Source organism: Sebastes umbrosus, chromosome 22 (genome assembly GCF_015220745.1).
Source record: "Sebastes umbrosus isolate fSebUmb1 chromosome 22, fSebUmb1.pri, whole genome shotgun sequence".
Classification (NCBI taxonomy): Eukaryota; Metazoa; Chordata; class Actinopteri; order Perciformes; family Sebastidae; genus Sebastes; species Sebastes umbrosus.
This window is the reverse complement of record NC_051290.1, coordinates 15,598,880-15,611,767: the sequence shown is the minus strand read 5'-3', so window position 1 is coordinate 15,611,767 and position 12,888 is coordinate 15,598,880. Positions and strand designations below refer to the sequence as shown.

The 12,888-nt window shown below is 34.2% G+C and overlaps 1 protein-coding gene and 1 long non-coding RNA gene across 3 annotated transcripts in view; one reads left to right on the top strand and one right to left on the bottom strand.

Moving 5' to 3' along the window:
• neurl4 (neuralized E3 ubiquitin protein ligase 4) overlaps positions 1-7,400 on the top strand; it is a 24,020-nt gene extending 16,620 nt beyond the window's left edge. For both annotated transcript variants that reach the window (XM_037758759.1, XM_037758758.1), the window contains exons 19-29: positions 384-482; positions 621-773; positions 877-1,047; positions 1,209-1,367; positions 1,538-1,717; positions 1,918-2,011; positions 3,322-3,429; positions 3,534-3,678; positions 4,320-4,432; positions 4,934-5,093; positions 5,188-7,400. In XM_037758759.1, the coding sequence (XP_037614687.1) occupies positions 384-482; positions 621-773; positions 877-1,047; positions 1,209-1,367; positions 1,538-1,717; positions 1,918-2,011; positions 3,322-3,429; positions 3,534-3,678; positions 4,320-4,432; positions 4,934-5,093; positions 5,188-5,392 (1,587 nt within the window). In that variant the 3' untranslated portion in view covers positions 5,393-7,400. The remainder of the gene's footprint in view (positions 1-383; positions 483-620; positions 774-876; positions 1,048-1,208; positions 1,368-1,537; positions 1,718-1,917; positions 2,012-3,321; positions 3,430-3,533; positions 3,679-4,319; positions 4,433-4,933; positions 5,094-5,187) is intronic.
• On the bottom strand, positions 7,120-12,888 carry LOC119481719. The gene is made up of 2 exons (XR_005205254.1): positions 12,403-12,888; positions 7,120-7,432 (listed from the first exon to the last, which is right to left on the bottom strand). It is a non-coding gene; the product is annotated as an uncharacterized LOC119481719 (long non-coding RNA).

The following is a 12,888-nucleotide window of genomic DNA, read 5'->3' as shown; positions in this document are numbered from 1 at the left end:
ATGTAAACCATTATTATACGTTGACCTTTAAGTAACAAAGGGCGTGGATTATTTTGTGATTTACTTTAATCCATCAATCTTCAAGTTAAATGATTTGAATCTGGATTATTTTCTGTTACAGTCGATGACCTAAAGGAGATATATTATATTCTGTGGTTACCAGATGAAGTCGATTATACACAATTAAATGAGTAACTGGTTATTAATTTAATTTGATGTACTTGAAAGGGTGGTATTTGAACAGTTTGTTAAGTGCCACACTCTTGATGGGAGTCTGTAAGACAGAAAACAAAGTTGAAAAGTTGTCAGTCACCAGCAGTTTATATCCACATTACTCATCATACCCAGTACCTGCAGTACTCACCTGAATATCATTGTTTTAGGTTGGAAACCGCGTGGGTGTGAAGAGGTGCAGTGACGACACCATGCACATCTTCATTGATGGAGAAGACATGGGTCCTGCAGCGACTGCAGTAGCCAAGGTACACACACAAACACACACATACATACACACACACACACACACACACACACACACACACACACACACACACACGTCTACAGTACACAGCTACAGGGTCCCACGCTGCCATTCAACACCTCTCCCTGTCTCCTCGCAGAATGTGTATGCAGTTTTGGACCTGTATGGGCGGATAACGGCGGTGTCCATCGTGAGCTCTTCGTTGATGGAGGACTTGGAAAGCGTGAAGGCGCCCTCGCTCTCCTCAGACAGCTGCAGTGAAGGAGAGGAGGACGGCACCCCCGTCAGAGAGGTAGGAGCACCGCTCTGTCTGTTAAACAAAAGTGTTATTCACTGCATCATTGAATTCACCAAGAGAAACTCAGACTATTCATGTCACCTCTTGTTGCCTTTAGGTGGAGACTACTGAGGTGTGTGCGCTGGTGCCCACCATCATGGCGTTCCTGGAGAACCACGGCAAAAACATCCAGTTGTCCAACCAGAACCTGACAGCAGCCAGAGTATCCAGCTACAACCAGGGCCTGCTGGTCACCGCCCAGCCGCTGGCCCGCCAGCAGCTGTTCCAGGTGACGTAACTGGGTGGTGTGGTGTCTATATGCGGTCCACGCGGCTACGCTTCAGCTTTATTATACCATACCGTACCTGTAGACTATATTCCGAATACGATGACAAGTTATTTTAGGCTGTGACTGTTCCAGTTTGTCAACAGCCTCTCTTTCATCACCAGTTTCAAATCGACCGTCTGAACCCGTCGTGGACGTCGTCGCTGTCGTTAGGGGTGATAGGTCACTCCCCCGACCGGCTCAACTTCCCCTCCACGGCGTGTTGTCTGAAGCGCTCCGCATGGCTGCTGCAGAGAGACTCTGTCTTCCATAACTCCCTCAAGGTAAACACACACACAGACACAAAATCAGTCTGTCATGTAAGACAACTCCAACATGACAGACTGATCTGATGTCTCTCCTTTCTTCTGTTTCTACTTCTTTCACCAAACCCCTCCAAACACTCCTTTCTTTTTTTCTTTCTTCTAATCACTCATTTCTTTTTCCTCCTCAGATATGTGAGAACTATGGTCCTAATCTGGACACTTGTCCAGAGGGGACAGTGTTGGGTCTGCTGGTGGACGCCAACAGTTGTCTCCACCTCTACGTTAACGGCATGGACCAGGGTGTGGCGGTGCAGGACATTCCTTCACCCTGCTACCCCTTTATCGACCTCTATGGCCAATGTGAACAGGTCAGCATGCGCACACTGGATCATTCATTTCTGTTTGATGTTTGATGTTTTTGTTTGCTGAATGACTTAAACGATTAATGAATTATCTAGAAAATGATAATTTTGTGCTAATTGACTAATCAGTTAATTACTTCAGCAGTACCTCACGATGAACAAAATCTCAAGATGATATGCAAATGAATATTGTGTCATCATGGCAGGTTACTATAGTAACAAACAACGTGCCAGCTGTGGGTGGAGAGAGTGGTGAGACCCGTTGTCAGGGCGACATGGAGAAGGCGGACATGGTTGACGGTAAGAAGCCTCTGGTTACTACTTGTTATCCCTCCACGCTGGCGTGGAGAGTAGTTTAGTGTAGTCTAGTTAGTCATAGTGTAGTTTGTCAAAAAAGAGTCGGTATAATATGTCCGAAAAAAAAGTCATAGTGTAGTATGTCGAAAAAAACTTTAAAAAAGTCATAGTATAGTATGTTTAAGAAATAAAAAGTAATAGCATAGTATGTCGAAAAAACTAATAGTATAGTATGTCAAAAAAAAGTCATAGTATAGTATGTAAAAAAGAAAAAGAAATTCTATAGTACTGTATACTATGTCTAAATATTAAAAAAGTCATAGCATAGTATGTCGAAATTTTAAAAAAAAGTCACAATATAGTATTTCAAAAATATCTTAAAATGTCATTGTATAGTATGTCGAAAAAAAGACATGGTATGTTGAAAAAATAAAAAGTCATAGTACAGTATGTCGAAATAAGTAAAAAAATTTATAATACTGTTTACTATGTCTAGAAATTTTTAAAAAACTCGTAGTATAGTATGTCGAATTTTTTTTTAAAAGTCATAGTACAGTTTGTCGAAAAAGTAAAAAACTTCATTGTATAGTAAGTCGAAAAAAAAGTCATCGTATGTCGAAAAATAAAAAGCCATAATACAGTATTTTGAAAAAATTAAAAGTTATTGTATAGTATGTCGAAAAAAGAAAAAAAAAGTCATAGTATAGTATGTTGAAAAAAATATTAAAAGTCATAGTAGAGTATGTTGAAAAAAATATTAAAAAAGTCATAGTACAGTACGTTGAAAACATTTTAAAAGTCATGGTATAGTATGTCGGAAAAAAAAAAAAAAAACAGTAGTATGGTATGTTGAAAAAATATGAAAAGTCACAGCATAGTATGTCGAAAAATTAAGTCATAGTATAGCATGTCGAAAAAAGTCATACGAAAACTAATGTTGAAAAAAAAAAGCTATAGTATGTAGCTCATACGTAACATATAGCACAGATACACCTGGAGGGAATTTCATTACATCTGAAACAAACATCCACTTGCATACAAGCTGAGCAGATTAGAGTTTGGTGGTCAACCGTCACTGTGACCTCCCAACACACGTTTTTGTCCATAATTCAAGAATTAATATGCTATTTCTGACAATTTCACACAAATGTCTAATAGGATAAAATGATAAAGTGACATTTTGGACAGACATGGATGTAAATTGCAACTTGATTTGCGGAGGCATACAACTGCGAGGCGGTAATTCTAGTTCATCTTCTTATTTAGGTTTTGTTTAATCGTTTGAGTCTTGATCTATTTTGTTTTACATGCAGGAATCAAAGAGAGTGTGTGCTGGACGCCTCCTCCAGAGGTCAACCCCAACAAGACCTGTGAGTACCAGGCACTGTGCTCGCGCTTCAAGGACCTGCTCACGTTACCAGGTGAGTTTTACTCCAAACCTTTCTGCCATGATCTTTGTTTCAGATCTAAAAATCATGTCGATCAAACAACCACAATCTTTGTCTTCTTTACCACCGCCCATAAGATGGCTATTTTAACGAAGACGCAAAGTACAACCTGTGCTACTGTGAGTCCTGTCACAAGCTTCGGGGTGACGAGGCTTATTACAAGAGAGGAGAACCGCCGCGGGACTACGCCCTGCCCTTCGGATGGTGCCGCTTCGGCCTCAGGTGAGAGGACCATCTCTTAGTCAGATATAAAATGACTGTGTACCCTGTATAATCTTAGTTGTTTTGACATTTTGATACGTTCAAACTCAGTAAATAATTGTATTGGGCGAAGGTAAATTATAACGTCATCATGTGTTCAAATGTAATCTTGTAAAATTTAGTTTTTGGCAAGAAATTTGGATATATACAATTGTTTGAAGGAGATGTTTTCACAGCAATGTAAAATAGATATTAGAGAAGGAATTCTGACCTGTTTAACTTCCTAACACTAGCTCTGAGCAGCTTATAATACATCATTAAAACTATGAATATCAAGATTTTTTGTTTTAATCAAAGCAAATGTTTAAATAAAAATAAAATTATTTATTTCCTATAAATCTGAATTGTGTGTTTTCATGCAAATAACCACTAATGTTGATGATAACAAAAGTAAAAAGTTGACATTTAGAATTTTTGATAATTTTTTTTTTGTCCAAATCCCTGTTGGTTTTTTTATTTATTTTTTAATAGGCCTACATTTTCCATTTGGGAAAGCTAAACATCTCAGCTACTTGCTGACTTACAGGCTGTGTAATCTATTAATTTGTAATTAACATCTGCATAGCGTTCTCACTGTTGCATCATGTGTCCTCTTTGTGCAGGATCAAGCCCCACTGTGAGGTTTCTAATGCACTGAAGAAGTGGCACATCGCATACCACGGCACCAGCGTAGGAGCCCTGCGGCGCACGCTGGACCACAGCCAGCTGTTGCCTGGTAGGAAAATCACTGGTTCCCTTTTTACAAAGACAAAAGAGACAAAAGAGATTTAGTTAGTTAGTAAGTGCCAATTTAGGGAGCCTGCATAGGATTGAGGGCCACACAGGAAAAGTACAAACATAAAAGAAAATATCTATTCCATCTTATTTCCACATTAAATGACCGAGTTATCCACCGAAACTTAAGCAAATAGCACTAGCATTGATAATTCCACGACACTCAAGAGATGCCACTAGTTGCCAGGCAACCAGTAGCTTTCTACAAGTTGTCATTCTTAACCTGACAGACACTTATTAGGGCGGGTGCAGTTTGACGCAGTAGCCAAGAGGTGTATTAAACGTAAGCTATTGAGAGTGGGCCGCGGGTGATTATATATATATATAACGTATGCATCTCATGTCACGTTCAGGGGCTGCACTAAAGGTTTCTGAGGGCCGTCATTAGTCTGCGGTCTATGGGCTACTGGTCTTAACTAGAAATGTAATTTTGTTGTTGCAGGGACGTCGTCTATCTTCTCAGTGTCCCCGGTGAAGGCGGAGGGGCCTAATGGCTACAGTGAGCCGGAGGAGAACTGCGCCCCCGGCAGGGAGGTTCCCAGAGTGCGGCTCTCGCCAACTATGCGCTACTCCGGCATGGAGATCTTTGCCCCCAAAGTGCAGTAAGTCCACCAAGTTCACAAAATCACTAATACATTTGGTACGCACCTGTCTGTGAGGGAGCACTTACTGATAGCTCTTCTTCTCCTCATGCAGATTTCGGGACCCCCGCTCTCACCGCAGCCACCAGGCTCAGGTGGGATTCCAGGTGTGTGTGCGTCCGGGCTCCTACAAGGTGGGACCGCAGACGCTCGGCCACAGCGAGCCCCTGGACCCTCGATTCAGCAACTCGGAGATCGAGTGGATCACGAAAGAGCAGGGCGGCACGCTCCTCTACGGACTGCTCATCCGGGTCGAGTGAACGGAAGGACGGAGGGGAGGCATTCGGGTGGAAGTGGGGGGGGTCCGCGTGGCGCTCCTCGGTACTTTTAATAAACTGACAACCAAATCCAACCCCTGCCTTGAGCGAGAGACTCCTCTGGAATCCAGCTGTTCCAGCTGTGGATTGTTGACAATTCAGCATTATTGATTTTTGTTTATTTTGTTGTTTTTTTTGGTTGTTTGCTCTTGGACTTTTTTAATGGCCAGGGGCTACGGCGGTTTCAAAGAAGAACAGACACTGCCTGCACTTTATGTTTTGGACACTCGTGGGGCGATTTTTAAACTTAACTTCTCATCGACTCGACACGACACGTTTGTTCATTCGCTACAGTTAGGGTTTTTGTTTTTTTTTGTTGCCACGGTTTTGTTCTCATTGTTCCCAACATATTTTTCTTCCACCTTCACAAACAGCGATTTTTTTTCTTAACATTTTGGCACTTATTTTAACACTTATCATCACCTCTGCACTGGTCAGTGTTTTTTTTTAATTTGGGAGGAGCTGTCCCCTGCCAACCTGCACATTAACGGACTGTCACCTATAAAAGACTGAAACGTGGGTCAACAAAAAATAAAAAGTGACAATGTTTTCACAAAAATACAAAAAACATAAAAGACACTTGAATCTGAAAAATGAACCCAAGAGTGTCTTGTGATTGTGACTTCTTTTAGGGCGGGAAGATTTTAGAAAACTGGAGGGAAGAACAAAAGTTTACACATGTACAACCTTGTATGTTGCTGTTCTCTTCATGTCTCCACATTATAGCATTTCGGCTACTTTATCAGTCCTGTTTGCGTTTTTCTGTTGTGGCCCGGTATCATGTCTGACTCGTCTTTGTGAAATGGAAAAAAAACATTCACAGGCTTTAAAAAACTGTGGACAAAACTGGAAGGTTTGACAGAAAAAATTGACTTTTTGGAAGCTAAAAGTTTTTGTATTAAGTTAATGAATGGCATATGATGTTCCAGCCTTTGCTTTAGTGTTACAAATGAGAGGATCCATTATGAGATGTTTAAAAATATATATATATATTTACTTCTAGACTTGGTAGGTTTTGATACAGGAAAAGGGAAAAAGTGAAAGTTTGACATTTTTGGGAAATGTGCTTATTCACTTTCCTGCAGAATAAGATGAGACGATTGATACCACTCTTATGTGCGAGTGGAATCAGTCTTCTCTAGCTAACTCTTGGCAAGAAAGCGAATATCCTATGTCACTTTTTTTTTTAAATAACAGAGTAGTTAAATGGACTGAAGCCAAAAGGTTTGAGTGGTTTTCCACATCACTCCGACTGTCTCGCTTCCCCCCTTCATCGTTTACTCTAGATCCACTCACACCTCCACTCTGATCTGTCCATCAGTCATGTCTGACTCTGTTTACATGGCAGAACCTCCAGAGCCAACAACATGTAGTTTCTAGATCAGCAGGGACGTCCAGTCATCTGCATCCTACGACCTACACTGGTGTTTACATGTGAATGTCATTCATTAGGGCTCTGCGGTTCTTTTAATTCAACTACTATCATTTATTTACATTTGTCAAATGTTTATACAAAGGGTTTTTATTTAATCCGAAACATCCATTTAATGATTGATTGTATGTGAACAGCTTTCCAAAGCGTTTCTTTTTCACCGTTCTCAGTCCTGTTGCCAATTTGATAATCCTGCTACAGAACAGGAAAACCCCCCCCAACATTTTTTGCTGAGTCAAACTCAAAAATTATAATTGAAGAAGCTCAATCACCTTCTACGAGCAGCTGTGATCTGACTGGTGGAAGATCTACGGGGTTTGGCAGAAGGACAAAAACTTCTGATCAAAAAATGTGAAAACTATTGTTATATGGGTTATTTACGGCCCAGTGCTGCTTTGTACAATTTTAATTTTTATTGTTTTCTTTATTTGTGTTGCGTTGTACAGGCTGTTACATAACAAATCATATCTTCCTGATTTATAAAAAATAAAAATAAACTGACAGACAGTATGCACAGAAGAATGGTTGGAGTTGTTTTTTTTTGGTACTGGCTGTAAAACAAAAACATGCCATGAAGAAAAGACATGGCATACTATACTATGACATTATAGCTTTTTTTCCAACATACTATACTCTGATTTTTTTTCAACATACTTTACCATAATATATTATTTTTTTGACATGCTATATTAACATAAGATAAGATAAGATATTCCTTTATTAGTCCCGCAGTGGGTAAATTTGCAATATGCCTTTTTTTCGATACTATACTATGACTATTTTAATTTTTCAACATACTATATTATGCCTTATTAATTATTTTTTCGACATGCTATATCATGCCTTTTTAATAATTTGTTTGACATACTATAGTATGACTTTTATTCTTTCAATATACTATATTTTGCCTTTTTAATTACTTTTTCGACATACTATGCTATGAATTTTTTTCGACATGCTATACTATGACTTATTTTTGAAACATACTATATTATGCCTTTTTAATTATTTTTTCGACATGCTATTGTATGACTTTATTTTTTCTAAATACTACACTATGACTATTTTTCGACACACTATACTATGACTTTTTTTTTGCCGACATGCTATAGTATGACTTATTTTTTCGACATACTATATAATGCCTTATTAATAATTTTTTTGACATGCTATAGTATGACTTTTATTTTTTTGACATACTATACTATGACTATTATTCGACATACTATGCTATGACTTTTTTTTATTTTTTCAACATACTATACTATGACCTTTTTATTTTTTTGAAATACTACACTATGACTATTTTTTTCGACATGCTTTAGTATGACTTTTTTATTTTTCAACATACTGTACTATGACTTTTTTATTTAACTCAACATACTATATTATGCTTTTTTAATTATTTTTCGACATGCTATAGTATGACTTTATTTTTCGACATACTATACTATGACTTTTTAATTTTTTCAACATACTATATAATGCCTTAATTATTTTTTCGACATGCTATAGCATGACTTTTTTTTATTTTTTCGACATATTATAGTATGACTTTATTTTTCAACATACTATACTATGTCTATTTTTCGACATACTGTACTATGACTTTTATTTTTGCGACATACTATATTATGCCTTTTTAATTATTTTTTCGACATACTATAGTATGACTTTTTTATTTATTTGACATACTATACAATGACTATTATTCGACATACTATACTATGACTTTTTTTTTTTTTTCAACATACTATATTATGCCTTTATAATTATTTTTGCGACATACTATAGTATGACCTTTTTTATTTTTGCGACATACTATACTATGACTATTTTATTTTTCTCAACATACTATATAATGCCTTATTAATTTATTTTTCGACATACTATAGTAAGACTATCTTTTTTTCGACATACTATACTATGACTTATTTTTTCCACATACTATACTATGACCTTTTAATTATTTTTTCCACATACTATACTATGACTATTTATTTTTCAACATACTATACAATGACTTTTATTTTTGCAGCATGCTATAGTATGACCTTTTTTATTTTTTCGACATACTATATAATGCTTTTTAATTATTTTTTCAACATGCTATAGAATGACTTTTTTTTATTTTTTCAACATACTATACTATGACCTTTTTATTTTTTCGAAATACTACACTATGACTATTTTTTTCGACATGCTTTAGTATGACTTTTTTATTTTTCAACATACTGTACTATGACTTTTTTATTTTTCTCAACATACTATATTATGCTTTTTTAATTATTTTTCGACATGCTATAGTATGACTTTATTTTTCGACATACTATATAATGCCTTAATTATTTTTTCGACATGCTATAGCATGACTTTTTTTAATTTTTTCGACATATTATAGTATGACTTTATTTTTCAACATACTATACTATGTCTATTTTTCGACATACTGTACTATGACTTTTATTTTTGCGACATACTATATTATGCCTTTTTAATTATTTTTTCGACATACTATAGTATGACTTTTTTATTTATTTGACATACTATACAATGACTATTATTCGACATACTATACTATGACTTTTTTTTTTTTTCAACATACTATATTATGCCTTTATAATTATTTTTGCGACATACTATAGTATGACCTTTTTTATTTTTGCGACATACTATACTATGACTATTTTATTTTTCTCAACATACTATATAATGCCTTATTAATTTATTTTTCGACATACTATAGTAAGACTATCTTTTTTTCGACATACTATACTATGACTTATTTTTTCCACATACTATACTATGACCTTTTAATTATTTTTTCCACATACTATACTATGACTATTTATTTTTCAACATACTATACAATGACTTTTATTTTTGCAGCATGCTATAGTATGACCTTTTTTATTTTTTCGACATACTATATAATGCTTTTTAATTATTTTTTCAACATGCTATAGAATGACTTTTTTTTATTTTTTCAACATACTATACTATGACCTTTTTATTTTTTCGAAATACTACACTATGACTATTTTTTTCGACATGCTTTAGTATGACTTTTTTATTTTTCAACATACTGTACTATGACTTTTTTATTTTTCTCAACATACTATATTATGCTTTTTTAATTATTTTTCGACATGCTATAGTATGACTTTATTTTTCGACATACTATATAATGCCTTAATTATTTTTTCGACATGCTATAGCATGACTTTTTTTAATTTTTTCGACATATTATAGTATGACTTTATTTTTCAACATACTATACTATGTCTATTTTCGACATACTGTACTATGACTTTTATTTTTGCGACATACTATATTATGCCTTTTTAATTATTTTTCAACATACTATATTATGCCTTTATAATTATTTTTGCGACATACTATAGTATGACCTTTTTTATTTTTGCGACATACTATACTATGACTATTTTATTTTTCTCAACATACTATATAATGCCTTATTAATTTATTTTTCGACATACTATAGTAAGACTATCTTTTTTTCGACATACTATACTATGACTTTTATTTTTTCCACATACTATACTATGACCTTTTAATTATTTTTTCCACATACTATACTATGACCTTTTAATTATTTTTTCCACATACTATACTATGACTATTTATTTTTCGACATACTATACAATGACTTTTATTTTTGCAGCATGCTATAGTATGACCTTTTTTATTTTTTCGACATACTATATAATGCTTTTTAATTATTTTTTCAACATGCTACCCTATGATTTTTTTAATTTTTTGGACATACTATGCAATGAATTTTTTTCAACATACTATACTATGACTTATTTTTGAAACATACTATATTATGCCTTTTTAATTATTTTTTCGACATGCTATTGTATGACTTTATTTTTTCTAAATACTACACTATGACTATTTTTTGACACACTATACTATGACTTTTTTTTGGCGACATGCTATAGTATGACATTTTTTCGACATACTATATAATGCCTTATTAATAATTTTTTTGACATGCTATAGTATGACTTTTATTTTTTTGACATACTATACTATGACTATTATTCGACATACTATGCTATGACTTTTTTTTATTTTTTCAACATACTATACTATGACCTTTTTATTTTTTCGAAATACTACACTATGACTATTTTTTTCGACATGCTTTAGTATGACTTTTTTATTTTTCAACATACTGTACTATGACTTTTTTATTTTTCTCAACATACTATATTATGCTTTTTTAATTATTTTTCGACATGCTATAGTATGACTTTATTTTTCGACATACTATACTATGACTTTTTAATTTTTTCAACATACTATATAATGCCTTAATTATTTTTTCGACATGCTATAGCATGACTTTTTTTTATTTTTTCGACATATTATAGTATGACTTTATTTTTCAACATACTATACTATGTCTATTTTTCGACATACTGTACTATGACTTTTATTTTTGCGACATACTATATTATGCCTTTTTAATTATTTTTTCGACATACTATAGTATGACTTTTTTATTTATTTGACATACTATACAATGACTATTATTCGACATACAATACTATGACTTTTTTTTTTTTTCAACATACTATATTATGCCTTTATAATTATTTTTGCGACATACTATAGTATGACCTTTTTTATTTTTGCGACATACTATACTATGACTATTTTATTTTTCTCAACATACTATATAATGCCTTATTAATTTATTTTTCGACATACTATAGTAAGACTATCTTTTTTTCGACATACTATACTATGACTTTTATTTTTTCCACATACTATATTATGACTTTTTAATTATTTTTTCCACATACTATACTATGACCTTTTAATTATTTTTTCCACATACTATACTATGACTATTTATTTTTCGACATACTATACAATGACTTTTATTTTTGCAACATGCTATAGTATGACCTTTTTAAATTTTTTTCGACATACTATAGTATGACTTTTTTTTATTTTTTCCACATACTATATTAGGCCTTTTAAATTATTTTTTCAACATGCTACCCTATGATTTTTTTAATTTTTTGGACATACTATGCAATGAATTTTTTTCAACATACTATACTATAACTTTTTTTCAACATAGCCTACTATGACTTTTCTACATACTATGACTCTTTTTTTGACCTACTATACTATAACTTTCGACATACTGTACCATGATTTTATTTTCAATATACTATATGACATTTTTTTAATTTTTTTGACATACTATACTATGACTATTTTTCGACATGCTATAGTATGACTCTTTTTTTTTTGACATACTATACTATGACTTTTTAAACATTCTATATAAGGACTTTTTTATGACTCTTTTTTCGACATACTATATTATGACTATTTTTTCCTAAGATTATACTATGACTTTTTTTTTGGTGATTATTGTTTTTCTCAGGAGCCACCTCAGCCTCTCTGCTTGTTTCATTGTTTTAAAGAGACCAGCATTATTACAATTTGTATATTTTAAGTGGATTTTACTCACCATGTGTTGCATGTCCCTGGATCTTGATCAGCATTTTGTCTCCCTTGTCTTTCATTCAGAGAGTTGCTGCCAGCTGGTTAGCTGTCTTCAGGCTAAAAACATTAGCTGGAGTTGAGGGCTGAGGATCCACCTGGTCGAGGTGTGAACCCTTGAGGGACCTTGACATTGATGAAGTTCTCTGCAGAGATCTCCAGCATTAAGTCCATTGAAAGCCTCACCAATGACCCTCTCCAGCGCCCACGGTTGCAAGCTCCTGCAAACCAGATTGTCTTCCCACGATGCAGGCCATGAGGTTCCTCTGCTGCTCATCACCTGAAAGCTGCACCTGGTTATGCGATCACCTGGTGTCAACAACACGGATGACGTCACGGCCAAGCCCCCCTCTTAGGTCTGGCCAATCATCTCTAACTATTGTTATTTTAAATTATTTTATTGCAACCTACAATTTGGATTTTCTATTTTTTTGACAGAGACCTGACTTAAAGG